At 38.6% G+C, this 26,680-nt stretch overlaps 1 protein-coding gene across 2 annotated transcripts; it reads left to right on the forward strand.

The window, feature by feature from the left end:
- Positions 1–339: 339 nt before the first annotated feature.
- LOC138157168 (zinc finger protein 184-like) lies at positions 340–20,023 on the forward strand. 2 transcript variants are annotated; one of them, XM_069082686.1, is made up of 6 exons: positions 340–429; positions 799–989; positions 3,227–3,315; positions 11,944–12,070; positions 12,399–12,494; positions 17,614–20,023. In XM_069082686.1, the coding sequence occupies exons 3-6, from the start codon at positions 3,268–3,270 to the stop codon at positions 18,951–18,953; spliced, it is 1,611 nt and encodes a 536-aa protein (XP_068938787.1). In that variant the 5' UTR covers positions 340–429; positions 799–989; positions 3,227–3,267; the 3' UTR covers positions 18,954–20,023. The 2 variants fall into 2 exon arrangements, with proteins under 2 accessions (XP_068938787.1, XP_068938786.1); XM_069082685.1 differs by having other exon boundaries at positions 799–1,200; positions 17,614–20,022.
- The last annotated feature ends 6,657 nt before the right edge of the window (positions 20,024–26,680 follow it).

Below are 26,680 nucleotides of genomic sequence, written 5' to 3' on the forward strand. Positions count from 1 at the left end.
AGACAGGTGAGGGGAGGGGGAGAAAAAAAAACTTGGGCAGTTCCTATGGAAACCGACTATGGTGGTGGATTTTTGAAAGGTGGAGAAGTCGCGCCTTCCCTCTTCTCTAACCTAGCCAATGGAAATCAGAGGCTAGATGCTCCGCAGGTATTAAATGTCAATTCAAGAATCATCAGGAACTTTAGGAAATGAGAACCTTTATAGAGGTTGGGGATTGGGGGAGGGGGTTGGGGAGATAAGAGGATGAGGGGAAGGAGGGAGGCGAGCACTAAGCCCCTAGCATTCTGGGAATTGTAGTCCCCAGGCCCCTCTGCGCAGCTGTGCTGCAGGCTTGCGCCTAGAGATGCGCATGCTCGCCGCCATGACTGGAAAAGATGGTTGTCTCTGAGTCGCATCTGTGTCAGTCCAGGCCCCGCATCCGGTGACCAGGTATTTAGAGGGTCGGTCCCCGATACCCACTCGCACTCTCGCCCTAATAAGGAGAAGGTCCGGGAGGGGAAGAAAGCCTGTTGTGCTCCTTGGGCGTGACCGCTTGGGCCCTCCCTCCGCGCCCTGGATGTGCGCGGCGGGGCCTGCCCTGGGGGTGCCGGGGGCTGTGTGGCCGAGGCGTGTGGACGTGTGGCCGCTCCCAGCAGCTTCGCTTATCCCGTCTGACCACAATTCCACGTGCTGCCAGTAGAGTGTGAGCTCCTTGAGGGCAGGGACTGTTTCGGTTTTTATCTTAGGCACTTAATAAATTCTCGTTGCCCGAATGAATGAGTGATGGAAACTCACCTTGTGTCCATTTTGTGTATCCAGGGTTTCTGGCCATCTCCGCAGGTCTCTGAGGGCCTACTCTGACTGAGGCTGCTGGGGCCCTCCTGCTGACTCCTTCCCGACTCTGGCTAATCGGCCCTGGGTAGCCCCAGGGGCAACAGAGGGAGGACTCATTCCTGGGGAGACAGATCAGAGAGCCCCAGAGTGAAGGAAGGTCCAAGCTCTGCAAGAAGGTGAATGTGGAGGAAGATATCACATCTGACTTGAGATCTTTGACTAGAGCTTTGGGGCAGAAAGGAGCAGGTCCTGGAGCTGCTGGTGCTTTAGCAATTTTTTCTGATCCACCTGCCTGGTTAGATAGCAATTGGGTGACAGCAGAACACCCAGAAGCCATTGAGAAGTGGGTGACCATGGAAGAACTGACCCAAATGCTTGGGGAGAGAGGTGAGAATTACACAAGGGGAGGGAAGGTGACATATACCCCAGGATGGGAAGAGGAGAACATATCTAAAAAGGTGTGTGAGTGAGAGAATGGACCAGGAGGGAATTAATCAACATTTAATAATTATTCCTACTTTGTTTAACTTTTTTTTTCTACTATGCCCCTTTCTGTCTTCCCAGTACACACATGGAGATTCTTATCTTTCCAAGTTCAAAGGCCCTGAACTTGTTTGCTTCCACAGAGGTCATGAGGATTCCAATTCTGTTTCCTCTTAGATCAATTTGCAATTTTTCCACAAAGAACTTTCACTAGGAACCTAAGAGAAAACATAAGGAAAAAACTTGGACTCAAATAGCAAGTTTCTAGTATGCAGTTATCTGAATAATATTCAAGTCTTTTCCAGACCAGATTCTTTGGTTAGCAAAAGCTATTATGTTTAGCCAACTTTTGCAGGGCTTCTAACCTTGGTTCCTCTTTATCTTAAATCCTGTATGGAGAACCTTGCTGCACATCTCCCCTTTGTAAACTTTGTGTGTTCCCTCTCCACTCCCTCTTGTGTTTCCTCCTTCACTCCAGGGAGGGGCAGAGTTTGGTGCTTGGATCTCAGATAATGGGAATTATATATACATATATACATACATATAAATTGTTTTTATATCACCTACATTTCCCAACATATTCATTCTTACTACTCCCAGAGAACCATAAAGAAGAAAAAGAAAGTTCAGGAATATTGACCACCATATTGAAAAAGTCTGACATACATAGTATTCCATACCCTTAGTCCTCCACTTTTGCAAAGAAGTAAGGGGAAGTTGCATTCTTTTACCTCTCTTTGGAGCTAGACTTCATTTTTAGGGAAAATATTCTTTTAATTAGTTAATGGGTCAGGTTTCATTAGAAAGAGAAACCTTCATTATATATCAATAATTACACATTATATTAAAGTCATGACCAAGATTGTCATGTTGATATTACCATAATATGGCATATATTATGCTTTTTAAACAGTACAGAGATAATTTTTTTTTTAATGAACTGACCAGACATCAGGAAACATGAACATTTTGGGACTTCAAAGATCACTTTTCCAGTGGGTATTCTTGGATTAGAGAGTAGGGGAGAGGTAGATCTCTCTTGTGGGCTCAGTGAGTGAGAATGTTTGGAATCTCAATATGGATCCTCTATGTTTGTCCTCCAGCCATATCTTTGCTTTGCTTTATAACATGCCCTTTCAAGTCAAGGTTCTTTCCAACATTCACTATTAGATGTTCTCAGTGGTATCTAGTGGGATAGGTGGAATAGAGGAGGGAGAGAAGGACTATCTAACCATACTTTCTTTTAAGCCATTTTCTCCACAGGTTTCTACCATCTTAGCCATATATCAAATAGTACAGTTAGCCTTTTACTTCTCAGGAAATTTTCTCATTAGTTAACTCATTTGGTCCTCCCAAGGACCTTATGAGTCAGGTAAGAGATATTATCATTTTTCCTGTTTGCAAATTTGCAGACTGACTCAGATAGGTTAGGTGAAATTATCTGCAATATCATAGTGAGAGAACCAGGACTTCAATCCAGGTCTTCTGACTTTGGTCCTGTGTTTATTTCAGTAAGTGATATTTCTCCCTTATTGAAAACCTCATGTTTTATATCCATAAAGCAAAAGATTCTGAATTGGGGGAAAGACACAGCAGAATGTTTTGATGAGCTTCACATTAATAAAGTCTTTCAGAACTCCTTTATTTGTCTGGCTGTCTTTGAAAGTGTACTTTCACCGGGGCTGTAGGCATTAGGTCATTACACCTTGAAACTATTAGGAGCACAAGGATAGACTCTGGGTCCTACATGGCAATGCCTATAGTTCTCTCATTGGGAATGGGGCTACTCATGGTCTCCCTTGGTCTTCCCTCCTTCATAAGGAGTGTGGGGAATCACACTCAACTGGCATGTTAGTCTAGCATGTGGTCTGATGAGTCTGGGAACCACAAAGCAGGAGGGTTTCCCTCATGGCTCCTTTCTCTTCCCCAGCTCTGCTTTCTCAGGACTCTACCCTTCCCCAAGAGGGGAGCATGGAGGAAGAGAGAATTAACTCTGGGCTCCTGACAGCCAAATCCCAGGTGAGTTGGGGTTGCTTCTCTCTTTTGAAATGCCGTCTCAGGTGTCAGAGGTTAAAAACATTTCCTCTCTATCTTTTTGCTTTTCTGCCCAAGGACATGAGCTCCAATTCTTCTTTTTAGAGTTTTTGGTGTTTGAATTTCTCAATTTGCCTTTCTTAGTGTCTTCCTCGGTATTCTTGTTCTCCTTGCCCAGCATCCATTCAACCACTAAATGAGTGAGTCAGAGCTACTATATTAAAGAAGAAATATATAAAGCAGTCTTCACTCTCAAGAAGCTTATTTTCTCTTAGACTCGTAGTTTCCTTATCTGTAAAAATAAAGAAACTAAATAAACTAAATGATCTTTAAGGCTCCTATTACCTTTAAGAGACCAAGGGAGTTTGTGTGTTTTATCCAATACTAGAATGAGAGACTCATTCTTTGACTCCTTATCTAGTACCCTTTCAGCTGGCTTCAGCTCACTTGGGAAAAAAGACATAGAAAATTAATATTTTTATTACAAATAAAAATACAAATATATGAGGAAATGTTAAAATAAATGGCATAAACAATAGATAAAGTAATTCAGATCAATATGAGCAAGATCAGCAAAAGTAGGCTTCCTGTCAGAGTTGGAATCTGAGCTGGCCCTGAAGTTGGATAGATTTTTGTATAATTGGAAAGGATTGGAGAGGACATTTCCATATAAATGGCACTCAAGTTTAAATAACTTCCATTGTTGTACCTGGGGAAAATAAAAAATGATATACATAGCTGATTATTAATACAAGGTAGAGTGAGATGAGTGCATAGGGGAGATCCATAATTTAAGTCTAAGAAAATTTGAGATGGATAACACTGATTTGTCTGGAAGAAGCTTGCTTCATGCAGGAGAGGGCCACTGAAAAAAGCTTTTGAATAAAAATAAGGATTTTTAAGCCAGAAATGAGTGAGTACCTTCCAGGCATGGGGAGCAGCCTACACTGATACTTGGAGGTAAGTAAAGTCTTAGAAGTGAGGAAGTGAAATTGGGGAAAGCTACAGTCTAGTTTGGAACGTAGGAAGAGGAATAATGTAAAATGAGGTTGGACAAATGAGTCAGAACCAGATTGTGGAGGGCTTTAAATGTTAAATTAAGGACTTGATTTTTATCTAAGAGCCAGTAGGGAGCCCCTGATAATATTTGAGCAGGGGAGTGACACTACCACCACCACTGTCATCATCATCATCATAGTTTAGAACAGGTGTCAGGAACCTGTTGCCTCGAGACCTCATGTAGCTTTCTAGGTCCTTGGGCTTTTGATTGAGTACAAGTTTTACAGAACAAATCCTTTTATTAAGGGGATTTGTTCTGTGAAGTTTGTATTGGTCAAAGGGCCTCACTAGAGGACCATGTACAGCCTCAAGGGTGCAGGTTCCCCAACAGGAGAACAAGTGCCAAAAGTAGGGATTTCATTGTCATTTATCTAGGTTTCTTGGGGTCATATAATGTAACACATGGTAAATCTACATCTCATTTACAATTAAGAGTCCTCTGCAAGCATTAACATTAACGTAGCACTTTAATGTTTGCAAAGCATTTCATATACATTATCTCATTTGGGCCTCAATAGTCTTATGAAATAGGTAAGAGTATTATCACCCCCCTTTTATAGATGAGGAAGCTGAGCCTCAAAAGTATATGACTCTCCCATGACCTCTAACACTACTGGTAAGTGTTAGTGGTAAGATTTGAATTTCAAGGCTTCCTGCGTATAGGTACAGCATTCTTCTAAAGCATGTTGCCTACTCCACTGTATGAAGCCAACATGTTCATATCTGTGCCTTAGAACGATTAACTGGCTGCTTTGTGAAATACAGTTTGGAAAGGGAAAAGACTCCAGGCAGAGAGGCCAGTTATGGTGCTTTAAAAAGTCACCTGGGCAAGAGAAGCTGAGGATCTGAACTAGAATATTGGCAGCGTGAGTGAAGGGAGATGTATGGGAAAGATGCTATAGAGATAAAATTTCCAAGATTTGACAATGAATTGGGTGTAGGGGCTGACATGGAGAGAAGAAGCAAAGATGACTTTTATAAACAAACATACACACAAATATGTCTATAGACCTAGCATGATATTTGAGGCAACAAAAAGAGAAGACAGTTTATATGCATATATAGACACATGTACTGTATATATGTGTGTATGATTTATAGTGTAGTACATACACAAGTATATATATATGCACACACACACACACACACACACACACACATATATATATATATATATATATATATATATATATATGATTGTGTGTTTCTATGTGTATATACAGGCAGTCTCTACTACCCTGCTTTTTGTTAAGTTGTGCTTTTGGAAATGACTTTGTAAAATGATCACTATAAAGTAGATCATAATATTCCTGTAAGTGTAGTGTTATAATCAGGGATTCTGTTGCTGACCCATAACTCAGAATCATAGAGCACTAGAATTGGAGGGGACCTCAGATATCATGTAGTCCACAACTCTTATTTTATAGGTAAGGAAACCGAGATCAAAAGAGATGAAGTTAAAAGGCCACATGTTAATGGCAGAACTGGCACAAGAATTCTAAAGTTCACAAAGCATATTCTTTATAACCCTGTGAAATAGTGTAATTATTATTATTATTCCCATTTTACAAATGAGGAAACTGACGCTTAGAGAGGAAACTTGTCCATAGCCAGGATATGTCAGTTAGTTGGACCCAGTTCTTCTGACTCCAGGAGCTCCTTTGGTTGTTTGATGAGGTAAATGACCATATTAATAAAGCTAAGTTACAATTCCATTTTTGCTTTTCCTAATTGCTAGGTCTTTTACATTCCACATACACAGAACTGATAGTTAAGTGTCAACTTATCATTAGAACTTAAATTTCCCTTATGGGCTGCAACCTTAGTGTCATCCTTGTCTTCTTCACTGCCTGCCCCCCACCTCTCACCCCCAATATCCAGTCAATTGCCAAGTCTTCAATTCTTCCTGCCCATGTCTCATATTCATCCCCATCTCTCCCCTCATACTGCTTACTACCCTAATTAAGACCTTCATCATTTCCTGGATTATTGCAGTAGCCTCTTAATATTCCTAAATCAGAGATTTAATCATATCATTCCCTTGGTTTCTTATTGGTTAGTAGATAGAAAAGCACCACCACCCATTTCCCCACCAGGGGATGGCATTTACTTTCCACAATCTGACTCTAATCTGCCTTTTCACACTTATGTTATTCTTTTTCACATACTTTGTGTTCCTGCTAAACTAGCCAAGAACTATTTCTAGAAGTGTTCTATCTCCTTTCTCTGTACATTTGCAAGGCTGTCTTCCATTCCTTCCTCATCTCTGCCTTTTAACATCTTTAGCTTCACTCCCCAGCTCAAGTGCTACCTCTTATGAAAACTACATCTCCTTTTTAGCTCACCACATCCACTTTCCCCTTCACTGTTCACCCCTCTCCAGTTAATGTCCTTTCCCTTGCTACATTATCTAGTATTTACTTAATTTTGTGCTGTTAGATTGATAGCAGGTAAGCTTCTTGAGGTAAGAGATGTGTGTATATGTATGTGTATGTATCCATCCCCAGTGCCTTGCATAGCGCTTTGCACAGAGTGGGTGCTTAATAAATATTTGTTAAATGGTCAAAATGATTGAAAAAATCCACATTACCAATCCAAATCTTTTGACCATATTCATAAATTACAGTGGATTTCAGGTTTATTTTGTTATCCTTGGCTTAGAATTTGGGATAAAACAAACATTAGATCATTTAACCCAAACCACTTATTTTCCAGAGACTAAAATTGAGACCCATGGAGGAAAAATTACTTGTTTTAGGTTCCATGGCTAGTTCAGGGGAGAGGCAAGGATAAAAGATTATCTGACTACTAGTGTAGCATTCTTTACTCTATGCCACAGCCACCTAATTGTTGGAAAGAATGGTCCTTTCTGGGTGGCTAGGTGGTGCAGTGAGTAAAGAGCCAGCCCTAGAGTCAGGAGGACCTGAGTTCGTTTCTGGCCTCAGACACTTAACACAAAAAAACTAGCCGTGTAACCTTGGGCAAGTTACTTAACCCCAATTGCCCTCCAAAAGGCAAAAAAAAAAAAGGAGTGGTCCTTTCTTTACTTCAATTCAAATTATAAAAATAATTGTGAATGATAATTAACCTTGAATTGTAGTTGCAGGTATCCAGAAGCTATGGAAACTTGTGATAATAGTGTCTAGGATTTTTTTTAAATAGTTCAGAAATTATGGCATATTTATACTGACTTACAGGAAAATCCTGTTTTTAAAAATTATTTTAAATTTTAACTTAACTGAGGACTCATCTTCCTGAGTTTAAATCCAGTCTTAGACACTTACTGGCTTGTGACCCTGGGGAAGTCACTTAACCCTGTTTGCCTCAGTTTACACATGTGTAAAATTAGCTGAAGAAGGAAATAGCAAACCCTCCAAGATCCTTGCCAAGAAAACCCCAGACAGCTCTTGGAAGGATGGAGCCATGCTTTTTATATCACCCTCATCAACTAACATAATATTTTCCACTGAATAGATGATCAACAGTAGAATTATAAGATTTTAAAACTGTAAGACATCTAAAATCTAAAGTAGTACTTGTTGAATAAATGCGATCATAGGATGTCACTTTTTAAAAAAACAAATTGAATTAATTGTGAACTCTCATAATGGTGTTCCAAGCATGAATCTTAAAAAAGGTGTATATTTCAACCTCTGTATAACAAAAATCTGAACTTTCAACCTATCAGATTTTATTCTTAAAGCAAGACTAAAAAGTTGAAGAAAATTTCAAATTCTTGAGCCATCCGTGTTGTACAAAATTTTGTTTTTGAGGCAAAAGATCCATATTTCGTGTATTAAAATAAAAATTTTTTGCTTGAAAATTCCCTAACCTTTCTATCTCTAAGCACTGGGGATTCCCAATTAGAACTATTAATGTTCAGGTTCATTAAAAAAAAAAAAAAACCTTTAAAACTATTCTTCTTTTTCTTCCAAGTTCATTGAAAGTGTGCCCTTGGGGCAGCTAGGTGGCGCAGTAAGAGCGCTGGCCTCAGAGTCAGGAGGACCGGGGATCGGTTCCGACCTCAGATACTTAACACCCACAAAATAAAAACAAAAACTGGCCGTGTAACCTTGGGCAAGTTACTTAACCCCAATTGCTTTAAAAAAAAAAAAAGAAAGTGTGCCCTTATCTTAGTGGAGATGAGCATCCTTACATATCTCTGGATTTAGAATCATAATTGTATTAAAGTTGTATTTAAAAACTTACAAAATGCATCTCAATTACATGCAAGATCATAAATTTCCTGGAGAGATACATCCAGTGAATTTTTTGTGCAATAATTCTCTCAATCTCAATATTGAAAAATAAAAAAGGATGATATGTGCCTGTAACTATCATGGAGGGTCTCCTCCACAAAACTCATATGTAAGACAGATCCTTTATACTATTGGTTAGGTACTCTTGTTTGTTTGCTGTTTGTAGTAAGGTCTGAAACACTTCAGGCTCTCTTCAGAGAAATGCTTGTCCACATATAAGATCTTAACTAATACTACACCCATTCTTGATGAAGAATGCATATTGCCCAGATTATTATATGGATAGACAGCCCATTCAGTTATTGTATCAGTATATATATTTTGCACAAGTACTATAAATAGACATGAAGTGGGCCCAGATTTGAACATGAATAAGAGAATTGGATAAGTTGCCACTTAGGAAATCACACATTGCTTTCAAAAACCTTAAGATGCTCACCAACATGTCTTTTCAGTGCCAATATTTTTCCAATGATGCTACATGACTGAATCATTAAATTCCATCATCTTCAAAGAATCGAATTTGTGGGTGACCCAAAGAAAACTAGAGAAATATAAGGTTACTTTGAATAGTGGTAGCACTTTGCTGATGACTTGTATGCAAGATATTATATAAAAGACAAAATGCTTGTGACAGAAGGCAATGGGCTGGTCATATAGCAAGAGCAAGGGAAAATGGATGGCCCAAATGTACTGGAATCCATGAAATAAAAAAAACCCAAAGGAAGCCCTCTAGCACATTGGGTAGATCTTCCATGGATGGAAGGATGATTTATGACAGGACATAGACCTATATTGTATATATTGAGAAGGCATATTTTGGTTCCACATTGCACTAGGAGAAGGGGCATTAGCATTAACACTCGTGTTATTACAAATCCATCAGAGTTTCAAAACATTAGATGAAATAAATCAGGTTATGTTGAGTAACACATTTGAAATGGCTTCTTAAGTTCTCATTATACAGAGAATGGAGGGATGTGGGCTCTGAGATGTAGATTAGGTAGTTTAGATAGATAGATAGATAGATAGATAGATAGATAGATAGATAGATAGATAGATAGATAGATAGATAGATAGAGCTATAGATAGATAGCTCAGGTAGTTTTTAATTTGGTCGAATGATCCAAATTGGTCAGTGTCATCTTGGAAGCAGGTGTTGTTGAGTGTCCTAGGGATCTATTCTTGGCCCTGTGCTGTTCAACATTTTTATTAATTTTGCTTATCTAACTAGGTATAGAAGGTGTATCTGTAATAAACAATTGAAAAGTTGAATAAAAATTTATATTCTCTCATATCATGTGTGTCCTTACACTCTGAACAAAAAAGTATAAGATCCTTAAAGGCAAAGACCATGTTTCATATTTTTAAAATACTAGTTACATAGTAAAAACAAACAATTTTTGAGTTGATATGGAATGCTTAGCATCCTATATGTTTATAGATCTCAGAGTTTGAAGGGACCTCAGGTCATCTAAGACAAACCCTCTCTAAAACATTAAATTTCTATTCACCATCCCCACCAGGTAGGTATCTTGGTTTTTCTAGAAGACCTACAATGATGAGGAATCCACTTCTCATAAGCCCAATCTTCTTTTGGACAGCTCCAATTATTAGAAAGTTTTTCCTTATATTGAGAAGAAATTCACCCATTGATCCTACTTATAATCTTCTAGGACAAGCATAATGAATCCAATACCATCTTTCACATGAAAAACCTTCAGATATTTCTGTGCTACAAGTCAACAAGCATTTACTACATGCTTACCCTTCCAGGCACTGTACTAGGTACTAGGGATACAGTCACAAAAATAAGTCCCTATTCTCAAGGAACTTACATTCTAATAGAAGTATACAACATTCACAAATAAGTGAATACAGGATATATGCAAAATTTATAGCGATAGGGGACTACTAGCAGGGAAATTAGTAAAGACCTCTTCAGTGAGGTAGCATTTAAACTGAGCCTTGACAGGAAGTTTCCAAAAAGTGGAGGTGAGAATTCTAGGTATATGGAACTGCTTGTGCAAAGTCACAGATGTGGGCTATGGAACACTATGTGGAGATAAGAACAAGTAGGCCAGTGTGACCGGAGCATAGTGTGTGAAGAGCAGTAATGCATAACCAGCCTGTAAAAAGAGGCTGGACACAGAAGATTTTGTATTTTATTCTAAAGGGTAATAAACAAGTGAAGTTTCTCTAGCAGGGAATTTGACAGTGTTATATCTGCCAATCTGGCAACTGGGTAGAGGACAGATTGCAGAGGTAATAAAGATCCAAACTAGGGTGGTTTTGGTGAAGAGAGAGTAATGTGAGAGATGTTGAAAAGAAGAAATTGATACAAATTGGCAGCTGATTGATAGTAAACATTCCCATATCCTTTTACAGATCCTGATTCCCTTCCCCTGAATGCACTCCACTATGTTAGTATCTTTCAAAATGTGATACTTGGATCTGAATACAACACTCCAGATGTATATGACCAGAACAGAGTACAGTGAGACTGTCGCCTTTGTTCTATGCACTAAATTTCCATTAATGCAGACAAAATTTGCATTCTTTTTTTTTTTTTACTTTCTGTTGTACTGTTGGCTCATAATCGACTTGCAGTCCTATAAAATCCCCAGGCCTTTTTTAAGATGAATTTTATCATGCCATATTCTCATCCTTATACATATAGTTGATTCTTGAAAGAATATTATTCATCCCTATTTGGCCCATTTGTTCAGTCTATCAAAATGTCTCAAATTCCTATTTTTGCTTCTAACATATTAGTTATCCTTCCCAGCTTCATGTCATCTGCAAATTAGATAAAAATTCTATCTCTGTCTTCATTGAAATTATTGGTAAAAATGTTGAACAGAAGAGATCCAAGACCGGGTGCTGCAGTACTCACCTGAAGATTTCCTTCTAGCTTGATATCAACTCATTAGCTACTACTTTTAGGGTCCAAATTCAACTAATTTTGAATGCACCTAACTGTATTATCATCCAATCTGCATCTTTCTATCTTGTCTTCAGTGATATAATGAAAGACCGAGAAGGCCTTGCTGAAATTGAGGTATATGTTATGCCTATGGCACTCACTCAGTCTACCAGTCTAATAATCCTATTTTTTTTAAATAAATTAATTTATTATAAAATGATTTGGATTTGTTTAATTCATATTGGTTCATATATCCTTACTAAGACCACTTCCTATAAAGCCTGCCCTAATCCTCTAATACTCCCAGCTTTCCCCAAAGCCACATTGCTGATGGTTCTAGGTTCAGCAGGAATGTCTTTGGAATTTCAGGAGTCGTTGACGTTCAAGGATGTGGCTGTGGACTTCACCCCGGAAGAATGGGGGCAGCTGTACCCTGCTCAGAGAGACCTGTACAGGGAAGTAATGCTGGAAAATTATAGGAACCTGGTCTCATTGGGTAAGGGTGGCTTCCCCGTATGATTCAGAATCTGCTCTATGGAATATCTTTGTTTCATTGATTGTTAAATGCTATGGGGCCTCTGAAGTGTTAGCAGAATTTGGGCTTGGACTTCAGGGTTCAGAGAAACAGGGTGTCCTGACTCCCTCTAAGTAAAAGGGCTATACTTCATAGCATTAGAAATGGGCATCTTCAATATGTTGCTCATTATGCTATACCTTTCTCACCCTTCAGCGGACTTGAAGAGCAAGTCACTGAGACTGAATTCTGGGATTGTTCTTTGTCCCTAGCACAACCACCCAAATCCTTTGTCTTTACCCACGAGCAGGGCATCAAGTTTCCAAACCATATTTGATCTCCCAGTTGGAGCAAAGAAAAGAACCTTGGATGATGGAGAGAAAAATCCCAAGAGGGAACTGCCCAGGTGAGTGATGAGAGCAAGGCAAATAGAAGTCACTGTAAGTAAGAGTCATGACGGGGTGAAATTTTGGAAATGTGTGGGTGGCCCTCTGCAAAAATCCCAGTACCTGTGGAGAAGACTGGGGCCATTTGATAAAAGCTACCTTGGATACCCCGACTTCTCCTTGCTATGTCATAGAAGAGACATGTCATCTCATAATCCCGCTTTATACAGGATTTTTTTTCCTATAACATCCCTGAAAGATAGCTTGCTCTCTAGCCTCTACTTGAACATTTCCAGTGGCAACAAAATAGCTTGTTCTATTTTGGGTAATTAATTTTTAGAAAGATCTAACTTATATTAAGCTAATTTCCTTCAACTTCCTGATTTCCTGCAACTTGCGCTCATTGGTTCTAGTTCTGGTGTTTGTAGTAAAGTAGAATAATCCTGCTCATTTTTCTACATGCCAGCCCTTCAAACATTTGAAGTCAGTTTCCATATGTCTCCTAAATTTTTTCTATCTATGCTCCAATCTCTGAAGAAGAGTTGTCCTTCTTGTTAAATAAAGCTAAACTCTCCCTCAAACTCAGGATTTTGTTCTTTATAGCATCTTCTAGGACCTAGATCCTATAATTCTCTTTCTAACATCATTATTCTATATTATTCATAGGCTCCCTATATTTTCATTCTTCTGTTTTGTTATCAATACCCACTGCCTCAATTTCCATTCTGATGATGGTATTTGCAATTATAACACTTTAATGCTTACAGAGCACTTAACCCCTATAATCTGGTGTCTATTCTCCCTCCATTGCTACCATCATTTCCACCCACCACTCCCACACACATACCTCACACTTTCCTAATAGCCTTTTCTTAGTCTCCATCTTCTTCATCTTCATAGTGATGACTTATATTTGATAGCAATTCTTGAATTTCCTCCAGTGGTTTATATGATGTTCTACTATGCTGCTCTTTTTCACTGACTTTTCTTCCTCTCTCTTTCCCTTTATTATAGGACTTGGTTTCTTCAACTCTCTATTCCTCCTTTTCTGTAGTTGGTCCCTTGGAGAACTTAATCATTGTGATTATTTCAGCTATCCTTTTTATACTTATGACTCTCAAATCTATACTTCCAAGTTAGATGTGTTATATATGTACTAGTTACATTTTCACCTGCTTCTATGATAATCTATTTGGATATCCCACTGTTCACTTCAAACTCAACATATTTCAAACTGAATTTGCCATATTTTATCCAAAATACTTTATCAGATCCTGCATTTTTTCCCAATAATACTACTACTGCTCTTCTAATCTAGAGATTATGTAGTTATATTAAATAATCCATCTCCTTCATATCTAATCTATTACCAAGTCTAGTTCTTTTAAAATCTCTTAAGACTCAGTTCTTATTCTCCATCATTCTAGGCCAGGTCTATGTTACCTTGCAGCTGGATTTGTGATATGATGGAAAGAACATTGAATCCAAAGTCAGAAGATCTAAGTTCATACCCTAGGAGATCTTAGGCAAGTCACTTCCCTCCTAAGGGTTTCAGTTTTTTAGTGCAAAAAATGAGAGGGTTGAAATTTTAGTTCTCTTCTATTTCTAAGTTGTATGAGTCCGTGGTTAATGTTAATTGTACCTGACCATTGCAATGGTAGGCTCTTTCTCCCCTCTAATCCATTTTGTATGTGATTATTAAATTAGTCTATGATCATCAGCACATTGAAGCTGCTGACTGTTGACGCCACAAAGAGAAGACATTTCTGAGAAGTAATGTGGTATAATGGATAGGAGTCAGAAAGGCCTGGATTCAAATCCCATCTTCAAATATTTATTAGTTGTGTGATCTGGGCAAGTCCTTTAATTTCTCCCCCAATTTCCTCAACTGTAAAATGCAGGAGTTTGTATTCATTGGCCCCTAAGGTCCATTCTAGCTCTAAACCTATGATTCTATGGACTTCTAGAAAAGGGAGGGGAAAATAGCTTGTCTCTGTGTGCTAATGAAATCCTAAATATTGGACAACAATCTTGCCTGAATATCTCTGAGGTTCTATGGCTTTTAATCTTTAAGGAAACAGACCCTCAAATGGAACAAAATTAATATAAGAAAGTCATTACCCTGTCAGGATGCTGCTCAGAGTTTAGTGATAGTCTCTTTCTCAACCAATAGACTTTGCTTCATATTTCTTATATATGATATCCTTTTCAATAACTGTGGCTTTGGATATATTCTGCCCTATCTTAAACACCATCCAGTTTTCTTTTTGTCAACTAAATCCTAAGCACAAAGCCTTTAATGTCCACTGAGGTTCCTCTCCTCTAAGAAACGTTCCTTGATTACTATGTTATGTTGATCTTTTTTTTTTATAAAATTCTAAAACACATATAGTATATGCCATATAGACCTACCATTTATTTATATGGGTTTTTATTTTCAATTTTTCATATGTGTTAGTCTTCTTATTTAGCTAGTAAGGTCTTTGAAGGGAATGACTTTTATCTCACTCTTCCCTTTCATCTCCAGTCCTGCTCAATAGTAAACGCTTAATAAATAATTGAGTGTTGGCCACTATGGAGCCATGTGATGGGATCCCAAAGTATTGACCCTGGAGTCCTGTGACCTCTGATACAGGTGGACCAGAGATAATTGGGAAGGGATCACATAGTGTTATAAGAAAGACATTGTTGATGTCCTTATGATACAAAGTCATCCTTGCTCTGCCTTTTGGTATAGGCCTTATGCTTCAGGCAGCTTGGAGCACTGTAGCCCAGTGCACAAGATTTTCCCAGAGAAATACAGATACAAGGAAAGTCACCCAGTCACCAGACTGCCCAGAGCTGTCTGTCATTGTCTTCTGCCATGAAGAGGTCTTATCCAGCTTTTTTGCCTACCTTCTTTCCAAAATAATAAACTACATTGTTGTTGTTTTTTAAAGACCAATTTGGGGACACCAGACCATAGACTAATTTCTCCTTTCTTATATATGTTACCTTTAAGCATTTTCAGAGAGAGAAATAGACTCACGATAGACAGCTTATATAGTAGATGGCATATTGGACTTGAGTTGAATCCCACTCTTGTTACATAGTAACTATCTGAGCAAGAGCAAGTGCCTTAACCTTTCTGAGCCTCAATTTCCTCATGTGTAAAATGATAATAACATTATCTATGGTATTTACCTCACAGGATTGTTAAGAGGCTGCAATGAGATAGTATGTAAAGTGCATGGCAAATTTTAAAGTGTTATGTAAATGGCGGTTATGATGATGACAATGATGATGATGTTTCTGCAAGTGCTGTTGGCAGCTTCTGCTGTCCGTATTCCCACATCTTCACTGCCCTGCCTCTCTGATTGTGATAACACCACAAGGGAATTTTTCTATTCATTCATTCACCCAGAAACATTTGTTGAATATCTATGGAGAAAGATACAGAAGAAGTAAGTGATGTGTTTACCTGCACACAAAACCTTAGAATGTGTTTGGAAAGGCACAGTAGACCCCACATGAAATATTACATATCTGAATATAAAACATATGAGTAAAAAATTCAAGAAGTATTGATTGTGGCCCTACTTGGCTGCAAAGCCCATATTATAATATGCATAGACCCTGCATAGCAGATCTAAAAAGAATAAATATGCCATGAAGCTTGCAATCTAATAGTGAGGATAAGACACTTATCTAATAGTGAGGATAAGACACTTATGTTTAAAAAAAAAACTAATATTCGCTATGAATTTCATGAAAGGAGAACATCAGTATGGGCCAAATGTCTTTGGAAACTTTTTTAAAGAAGTGTAACATAAACTGGTCCCTAGAGGATGCTTAGGATTTGATCCCAAAGGGGCTTTAGAGGTATATTGAACAACAATATGATCAAGGCTTGAAATTTTGAGTGAGTATGGCATATATCAGAGACAGGAGCTTGGATGGTGCTTACTAGACAGAAGTAGTAGAAGTTGGAATAGGTGAGAACATGCCAAATTGTGATGATATCTGATCAACCAGTTAAAGACCACAGACTTCATCCTATGGGGTTGGTAGAGGCATTGGAATTTTTTTCAACAAAAGAGTAACATTGTCATATTGGGATGTGGAGGCAACTTTAGAAAGGCAGAGAGGCTGATACTCTTAGGAAGTCAATTGAAAATAGCTGCAACGTTATTTCATTAGAGCACTGATGGTCAGATAGGTACCAGGATTAGAAGATGCTTGAACAGGAGCTCAGTACTAGGAATACAAGGTTTAAGACCTCAGTACTTGACATGGAGCATTCAAAGGTCTGGGAATCAGAAAGTTAAAATAGTGAATAGGAAGTGTTATCAGTAATCAGACAAAATAGGTTCTAATTATCAAGTGAGGATTTCCATCTAGGAAATACAGGAGAATAAGACAACAAATAAATTCTATTGATTAGAATATAGGAATATCCTAATCCTGGGGTAATTATCGATGGTTTTTCTTCTTGCTCTTTTTTACTTCATGTTGAATATATGTTCTCGGGTTTCTGCATGTGGGTTCAAGAAGTGATTGAAGCTAGATGATAATAGGATACTACAGAATTCCTCTGATCGTGACACCCAAGAGTATAGAAGACCTCGGCTTCATGAGTATTCTTAAAGTTATGAAATTATCATTAGTGAAATATTTCTTTGGTAGTTGTGCACCAGATGGATTAAAAAATTAGAAGATTGTAGGGATATAGATTAGTTAATAGTTATGATGATATCACAGTAATCCAGGCCTGAGATGACAAAGACCCATATACTATTACCAGACTATATCCCCTAACTTATTCCTACATTCCCTCCACTTGGCCTTTTTCCTGGTTACCCTTCTTCACATCCATTATGTTTTGATACACTCTATTTGTTCTCTGTGTGTTCAACTCTCATGCTAGATTAACTCTCCTAATCATTTGTGTCCCTTTCTCATTGTTTACTCTTTCTACAATTATTTGTGTCCCTTCCTTACTGTTTACTCTCTATTTTCCATTCTTCCCAGATTGAAAGGCCATATTTGAGAGTTTTCGAAGCCATACATGCCTTCAGTTCCTCAGTTCCATGCATAACAAGCTACAGCAATTTCCCTGCTCTCAGCACAGGAGACATTTTTATGTTTTATTTCTTACAGATTGGGAAGGTAGACCTGAATTTAAAGAATCGGTTCCAAAGCAGGATGTTGCTGAAGAAGAATTATCCCAGGAGGTGATAATGAAAAGACTTCCAAGGGCTGGTCTTTGGTGTTCTACATTTGGAGAGGCCTTGGAATGTGATGGCCAGTTAGGGAGGCAGCAAAGAATCAAGGAGAGAATGTTAAAACAAATGTCAGTCACCCGCAAGAAAAACTTCAGTGGTAAGAATCATTCTGAAATTAATGAACTTGGAATAAGCCTTAGTCTGAGATCAATATTTGTTACCCAACAGAGAAGTTCTGTAGGAAGGAGATGTAATAAATGTGATACATGTGGAAAGGTCTTCAAACATAATTTAGACCTAGTTAAGCATCAGCAGATCTGTGCAGGGAAGAAACCCTATGAATGTGATGATTGTGGAAAAACCTTCAGTCAGATTTCATACCTTACCCAACATCGGAGAATCCATACTGGAGAGAAACCCTATGAATGTAGTGAATGTGAGAAAGCCTTTAGCCAGATTTCATACCTTACTCAACATCGGAGAATCCATACTGGAGAAAAACCCTATGAGTGTAATGAATGTGGGAAAACTTTCAGCCAACGTACACATCTTACTTGGCATCAGAGAATTCATACTGGTGAGAAACCCTATAAATGTAATGAATGTGGGAAGGCCTTCAGTATCACCTCATCACTTAATAAACATTGGAGAATCCATACTGGAGAGAAACCCTATGAATGTATTGAATGTGGAAAAGCCTTTAGCCGAAGTACAGCCCTTACTCAACATCAGAGAATTCATACTGGAGAAAAACCTTGTCATTGTAATGAATGTGGAAAAGCCTTTAGCAGAAGAACAGCCCTTACTCAGCATCAGAGAGTTCATTCAGGAGAGAAACCCTATCATTGTAATGAATGTGGAAAAGCCTTCAGGCAGCACAGAGCCCTTACTCAACATCAGAGAATTCATACAGGAGAAAAACCTTATCAGTGTAGTGAATGTGGAAAAGCCTTCAGCAACAGATCATCCCTTATTCAACATCAGAGAATTCACAGTGGAGAGAAACCCTATGAATGTAATGAATGTGGGAAAGCCTTTAGTTGGAGAACACACCTTACTCAGCATCTAAGAATTCATACCGGAGAGAAACCTTATCAGTGTAATGAATGTGGGAAAGCTTTCAGTGACAGGTCATCTCTTACTCAACACCAGAGAATTCATACAGGAGAGAAACCCTATCAATGTAATGAATGTGGGAGAGCCTTCAGCCGCAACTCATCTCTTACTAAACATCAGAGAATTCATATTGGAGAAGAACCCTACGAATTTAATTAATTTAGAAAGTTATTAATTAATTTGTTCTGAAAAGGAACCCTATGTATGAGGGAGACCTTTCTTGTACAAACTCAGACCTCAGTGGACAATCACTGCAAAGTCTCTGAAGAACAACACTGAAAATGAAGTGGATTTAGTGAAATTTCTTTCAAACTCATAAATATCCTTGAATTATAGAATCATATCATTTGAGTTAAAAGAGACATCAGAGATAATTTAGTCCAGCTCATTCCTAAGCAGAAATTTCTCTAAAACATCTCTGCCAAGTGTTCACCCAGCCTCAGTTTGAAAGTTCCCAGTGTGGAGGAAATTCGCTACCCCTCCCCCACCCAAGACAGTCCATTCTACTTTTGAACAGTTTCAATTGTTAGGAACTTTTCCCTTAAAACAAACTGAAATCCACTTTTTCCCATACTTCTAACTCTTTTATATGTTGTTTTCTGCCATTAGAATGTAAGCTCCTTGAGGGTAGGAACTGTCTTTTTTTGCTTATATTTTTACCCCTAGTGCTTAGCACAGTGCCTGGCACATGGTAAGCACTTAATAAATTCTTTATCTATCCTTATTTGTTGTTCTTAATTTTGTCTTCTAATTGAAGGCAACTATTATGTCTTTTCTAGTCTTCTCCAGGCTAAACATGACCACTTCCTTTGACTGATTCTTATATGACAGGTTCTCTAGTTCCCCTCACCATTCTCATGTTCCGCCTCTGGGCAAACTCTTGCCTTGCAAATATCCTTGCTAAAATGTGGTTCCTAGAAGGGAACACCATCCTCCAAATGTGGCCTAAGCAGACCAACAATAACTTAATATGCAACAGTTTGTCACCAGCCATGAGTTTGTTTATAGTGCTACATTTTTCCGTTATTTCTTTTTCTCCTACTATATCTGCTGGTTCCTCTCAGGATTTCTATCACAATTGAAGTCTGAATGTAAAGTGTGCTGGTTTCAGTTTTCAGATGACATTTAGTTGTCTTCCAGTTTTTCTAAATATGTACATATGTGTGGATATATACGTATGTGTATATACACATACACACATACATATTTTTAAAACTTATGTATTTACGTATATAAGCTTTTTAAAATAAAGAAAATAATGTAAAAATCTTTTAGAGTAATTGAACTAAACCAATGCAAATAGCAGGTTACATTAATAAGAGCTGAAGTTGAAATAATGAAAGTTGAATCTGATTTTCCAATAGAAATGATGTTAGATTTCACGTTCCTTACCAAGGATCTGATGACTGATTTGCCTTTATATATAAAAAAGATAACACATAATACTATGTTTAATCCATTTTGAAGGAGCTTTTTGTAGTTCATGTAAATCAACCAGTTAGGGAAACAATAATAGGTCACTTAAATTGCCTTTAAAGCCAAACAGAGGATTTTGTCTTTTAACCTAGAGGTGACTTCTTAAGCAGAGCAGTGACAATAAGACCTGTACTTTAGAAATATTAATTTGAAACTTATGGAGATAAATTGGACAGGGGAGAGACTAGAGGCAGGATCAGTTAGTAGAGTATTAAAATAGTCTAAGTGAAAGGTGATGAAGGCCTAAATTGGAGGGGTTGTGTGAATGGAGAGATTAAGTCAAGACATTGTGGTAGAATTGACAAAACGTGGGAACTGATTCTATATGAAGAATGAGCATGAAGACAGAGTTAAGAATTTTGTGATTGTGAACTTGGGTAAGTGGGAGATAGTACTCTCAACTGTATTAGGGAAGTTAGGAAAACGGGAATATTTGGGGGAAAAGATAAATGAGTTTTTATATTGGATGTGTTGAGATTGAGAAGCCTTTAGGATGTCCATTCAGAAATGTCTTTTAAGGAGTTAGTGATGCAGGCCTGAGGTTCAGGAGAGAATGGGGCAAGCTATATAGATCTTGGAGTTATCTGCATGAAGTCAAGTCCACAAGCATTTAAGTGCCTACTCTGTGCCAATCTGTAGTAATCACTGGGGATACAAGTAAAAGCAAAAATAACCCCTGACCTCATGGAGCTTTCAATCTAATGAGAGAGGCAACATGAAAACAACTATGTACAAAGAATAAATTGGGGACAATCTCAGAAGGTGATTGGGGAAAGTTTCTTGCAAAGCACAGAATTTTAGCTGAGATTTGAAGGAAGCAAGGAGGCAGAGATAGAGGGAATTTCAGGCCTAGGGAAGAGCCAGTGAAAAGACCCAGAGTCAGGAGATGGAATGTCATGTGCCAGGAACAGCTGGGAGGCTAGTGTCACTGGATAGTAGAGTAGGTGGAGGGGAGTAAGGTATAAGAAGACTGGAAAGGTAGGAAGAGGCCAGGTTATGAAAGGATTTAAAAACCAAACAGAAGACTTTATATTTGATCTTGGACATAATAGAGAGCCACTGGAGTTTATTGAGGGGGGGGGGGGCAGAGGGGATGATACAGTCAGACCTGTGCTTTAAGATCACTTTGATAACTTGAATGGAGGATGAACTAGAATGGGAGAAAGATTTGAGGCCAGAGGGTCAACCAGAAGACTACTACAGTAGTTTAGGTATAGGATAATGAGGGCCTATAACAAAGTAGTGACAGTGATAGAAGAGAGAAGGGGATTTATACAAGAGATGCTGCAAAGTAGAATCAACAGGACTTAGTAAAACATTAGATGGAGGAAAGGGGCAGTAAGAGAAAGTGAAAAATAAAGGATGACACCTAGATTGCCATCCTGGGTAACTAGAGGATGGGGGTTGCCCTATTCAGTAGCAGAGAAGTTAAGAATAAGGTAGGGTTTGGGGAGAAAGATAATGAATTCATTTTTGGACATGTTGAGTTTAAGATGTCTATGGGACAGTTAGTTCAAGATATCTGGATTTTTTGAAATGCAAGGATATAGGAAATCCTAGTTATTGGAGGCTGACATCTATTATCTTTTTCTTTTAATATGCATTCACTGAGTAAAGGAGGGGCAAAGAAATAAAGATTAAATTGCAGATGATGTTGGGTAAATATAGATGAAATACCTTTTTGTGGTACCTACTCCATCCAGAATTTCTGATAATTTTTTCTAGCTAGAAGTTCAGTTACCCAAGATCTCACAAAGACCGTCGTGGTTGGAGGAAGGGAGGAAAAAGATATTCCTTCCCAGGAATTAGTAGGTAATACAATGCTCTGAGATTTGATGCATTAAGTGTCACCAGCAGCTTATGTCCAGCTGGGTACTTTTCCATCAGAATATCCTCTCTGAGTAGGAATAGGGAAGTGTCTGGTACATCAGAGAAGGAAGCTGCTGTGTGGCAGGGAGAAGGCCATGAGAGTGTTTGGGGTGTGAGATTCCATAACAGAACCCTTGTAACAGGATAAGACTCTATTATCTGATAAGCAGCAATATATGCCCTCCCATGCCAATGAACTCTGTACTTATTATCTCTCTATATGTCACTAATGGTAAACAGTTATATTTAGGGTCTGGAAACAAATGCCTACCTATGTATGTAGTCCTTAGTGGTTTTCATTTGTGGCATATCACTGATCATACCAACCCATCTCTGTGGTCAGTCCTCTGACCTAGCCTTAAGATCCTAAAGACCTTAAAGTTCCATTAAGGTCTTCAGGTTCCATTCAAGGGCAGGGACCATATAATTAAAATCCTGGAATGGCATTCCCACTTTCACTGCCTGGTGATCCATTTTTCTTTTTAATTTTCAGCATTTCATTTCTTTTACTTTCAGTTCTGAATTCTTTCCCTCCCACCACCGGTGTCCCATTGGGAAGCCAAAAAAACAAAACGTGTTACAAATATGTATAGTCAAGCGAAACAGATTCCAAATGAAGTGCCTGCTGATCTGGAAAGGTGTCCCCAAGAAGCCTACCTGAAGATTAGAATAAGGCTACTAGAGAAAGAGCCAGCCTTGTGATTTCCAGTAGGCTCGACTGTGTGCTATGGTGCAGACTCTGAGAAAGATGCCTTGACATGAGTAGCAGGATGGAAGGACCATTACATTTGTCAGGGGAAAAGCAAAGCTAAGTTTGGGGAAAGGAGAGTCCCTGTTACATTGAGGGAGAAGTGGGTTCTGTATACATACACTAATATTTTCATGTCTTCTCTGCCAATACAGAAGAAACATGTGGGGTGAGGTAAAGATTAATTGTAATTGTTAATTATTAAATCAAGGCAGTTAGGTGGCTCAGTAGATAGAATGCTGGGAGTGGAGTCAGGAAGACCTAATTTCAAATACAGCCTTAAAAACTTACTAGTTGTGTGACTCTAGGCAAGTCATTTAATCTCTGTCTTAATCCACCGAAGAAGGAAATGGCAACCACTCTAGTATTTTTTGCCAAGAAAACCCTATGGACAGTATTTGCATACTATGGTCCATGGAGTCATGATGAACTGAACAACAGGCTAATTGTATTAGCAATTCTGCTCAAGTCTGCAGTTATCCTGGTATATTCCTGATCAAACTTAGCCAACATCCAGCATATCTGCAACTGGAGGAGAGATAGTGATGAAAGATGGCATGTTTAATTCCTGAAAATTCTGTTTCATTGATCTTTAAAGCCCTGTTGTTCATTGAGGGTTGGGGTATCCAATCCGGCTCCTGATTAGCATAGAATTGGCTTACACTTCCCTGTCACATTGATTATTTGGTAGAGAGGTGGTACAAAGGCTGTAGGAATAAATTGTGTTAAGGGCCTATTCTTGCCTTCCCTTCCCAAGTGCTTTATTGGCCCTTCCCATAGGTGGAAGACATCTCAGAAGTAATGAATGAGAGCCCTGAATGAATTTACTATACCTGGTTAGATAACATGCTTTAGTTCCTGGGTACTGACTGAGGATAGCTGAGTTAAGTCAGCTGATGGAGAACTAATTCAAGATGCATGCTTGAAGAACCATTGCACCCCCATATCTAAACCCACCAAGACTTCAGACGGTAAAGGATAACTTTACATATACAATAAATCTCTTTTGGATATATAAATTCAGTGTGTGTGCTTTTTCTCTTGGGTATAATGGGTAGCTTACCACATAATTCATAAAAGGATCATTCACTGCTGAATGACAAGGGAAAATAGGTAGTATTACTTGAATAATTCTTTTCATTTACCCCCTATGGGCCCAAAATAGCACTAATTTTTATGGTGCAGTGGATAGGCCTCTGGGCGTGGAGTCAGGAATACCAGAGTTCAAATGCAGCCTGAGACACTGTGATCCTGGGCAAGTCATTTAAACTCTGTTTGCCTCAGTTTTCTCATCTGTAAAATGGTGATAATAGTGCCCACCTTCCAGGATTATTGTGAGGATCAAAGGAGATAATAATTGTCAAGAGTTTGGCACAGTGCCTCACACATAGCATGCTCTATATAAATGCTTATTATTACTACATGGGCAGCAATTATAAGCACTGACTCTAAGGATTATAATTTAACAGAAACACCCTGAGCAGATAGATTATGCTCAAAACCACTTCCATGTCTTCCACAGCAGTTGCTCTGTTGCCATATGAGTCTATGATTATGACGCTGTTCCAGGGATAGGGTAGTATAGTAGAAAGAACACAGGGTTTGTAGTCAGAGGACCCATCTCGGCTCAAACGCTTATTATCTATATGATACTGGGAATCACTTAACTTTTAAAGCCCTTGGTTTCCTCATCTGTAAAATGGAGGGGGTTGAATCAGACGTTATCTAAGCCCACTGACGGTCTAAAACTATACTCCTATGACAGAGGGAAGAAAGAGTTTCCTAAGCCTTGGCAGATTGTGTACACTTATCTCTCAGACAGACCCATATTCCTTCATCAGATCAGGTATGGGTAATATTCATCAAAAGGAAATTGGGAGGAGTTTGAAGTGATTGAATAGTGACTTTGATAGAAGAGTGCCTTTACTTGTAGGTTCTTAAAAAAGAGTTTTGCAGATTGGGTAGTATTCATCATCACAAAATCGGGAGGGGTTTCCTGTGATTGGATAGTAACCTTGACAGAAGAGTGTCTAGACCTATTGTGGGAACTTAAAAAAGAGTTTTGCAGATTTCTTGCCAACATGGCTTCCTGTTGGGGAGGCAAATTGCCCACCTCCCATATAATGACTTCAGCAAAGTCCCAAAGTTTGTACCAGACAGAATAATGATAAAAAAATCCAATGAAAAAATGACAGTAAATGACTTCTTCCAGCCAAGAAATTCACAAAAAGTCATCCAGAAATATATAGGCCAATAGGAAAGGGAACTTCTCCATCAGAGCAAGTGCCAACGTGACCAGAGAGAGATACATATAACCTCCAAAGACCTGTCTCCAGAGAGAGCAAGAGTAGAATGAGAAAAAACACCTGAAGGGGCGGCAATGTGACCAGAGAGAGACACATATAACCTCCAAAGCCCTGTCTCCAGAGAGAGCAAGAGTAGAATGAGAAAAAACACCTGAAGGGGCGGCCAGGTGGCTCAGCAAGTAAGAGCACTGGCTCCAGTGTCGGGATGACCTGGGATCAAATCCGGGCTCAGACACTTAGCACCACACCCAGAAATAACTGGCCATGTAACCTTGAGCAAGTTATTTAACCCGATTGCTTTAAAATAAAAAAAGAAAAGAAAAGAAAAAACCTGAGAAATTCCCAGGGTGCTTAAAAATCCCAGGTTGAGGACCTTAGAAGCCCCAGGGGACAGCAACTGGCATGGACACAGTAACCAGCCTAATATCTCAAACTAGCAGTACTCTGACCCAGATAATCCACGCCCAGACACTGTCATCTCAGGATGACAGAAAGGGCTCTTGAGATCCAGCACTCTGAATCTCAGAGATCCAGAGAGAACTAATCCCAGAAGATAGAAGTCAGTACAGACCCAGAAGGAGACAAAGCAGGGTTAACCCCTCACCCAAAAGTGCAGCAGGGATCTGGATATGGCACAAAGCCATATAGTTCAGCAATTAAAAGTGGAAAATGATGACTATTCAAAACCATTGCAAATCTAGACATTCCCAAAAAGGGGAGAGTAATTCTGCAATCATAAAAAGAAAATCAAAAGGGGTGGCTAGGTGGCGCAGTGAATAGAGCACTGGCCCTGGCGTCAGGAGGACCTGAGTTCAAATGTGACCTCAGACACTTGACATACTTACAAGCTGTGTGACTTTGGGCAAGTCACTTAACCCCAATTGCCCTCCAAAAAAAAAAAGAAAGAAGAAAATCAAAAGAAAACTTAGATTTTCCACACTATATTAATATCCAGAAGAGATTAAAAATAATGGAATAAAATCTCAAGAATTAGAAACAGAATAAGTAGCCTGGAAGCCAAAGTGGTAAACTATACCCAAGAAATGGACTCCATGAAAACTAGACTAGATCAAATAGAAAACAATGAGACAGCAAGAAATATTATAACAAAATAAAAATATATTAAGAAAATGCAAGTTAGCTGATATTAAAAACAGCTGACCTAGGAAACAGATTAAGGAGAGGTAATTTAAGAATCATAGGATTCTGAAAACCATGATTTAAAAAAGGCCTAAGAAGCTGTATTTCAAGAAATTATAAATGAAAACTGCCTAGATTTACTAGAACCAGAGAACAACATAAAGATAGCGAAAAAAAATCCATTGATCATCTGCTAAAAGAAACCCCAAAAGGAAAAGAACCAAGATTGTCACAGCCAAAATCCAGAGCTTCTACATCTAAGAGAAAACACTGTGAGCATCCAGAAAAAGGAAGTTCAGTCAGGATTACACAAGAGCTAACTACTTCTATATTTATAAATGAGAAGA

This window comes from Petaurus breviceps, unplaced genomic scaffold (assembly GCF_028583685.1).
Source record: "Petaurus breviceps papuanus isolate PSGF00001 unplaced genomic scaffold, PetGlider_PUasm1.0 171, whole genome shotgun sequence".
NCBI lineage: Eukaryota > Metazoa > Chordata > Mammalia > Diprotodontia > Petauridae > Petaurus > Petaurus breviceps.

What these genes read in the sequence shown, in the direction of transcription:
- LOC138157168 (XM_069082685.1), top strand. Translation starts at nt 1,167, where the DNA reads ATGGAAGAACTGACCCAAATGCTTGGGGAGAGAG. An exon ending in CCAAATGCTTGGGGAGAGAG is followed by an intron (nt 1,201 to 3,226) that starts GTGAGAATTACA and finishes TCTCTTCCCCAG; the next exon opens with CTCTGCTTTCTCAGGACTCT. An exon ending in TCCTGACAGCCAAATCCCAG is followed by an intron (nt 3,316 to 11,943) that starts GTGAGTTGGGGT and finishes TTGGAATTTCAG; the next exon opens with GAGTCGTTGACGTTCAAGGA.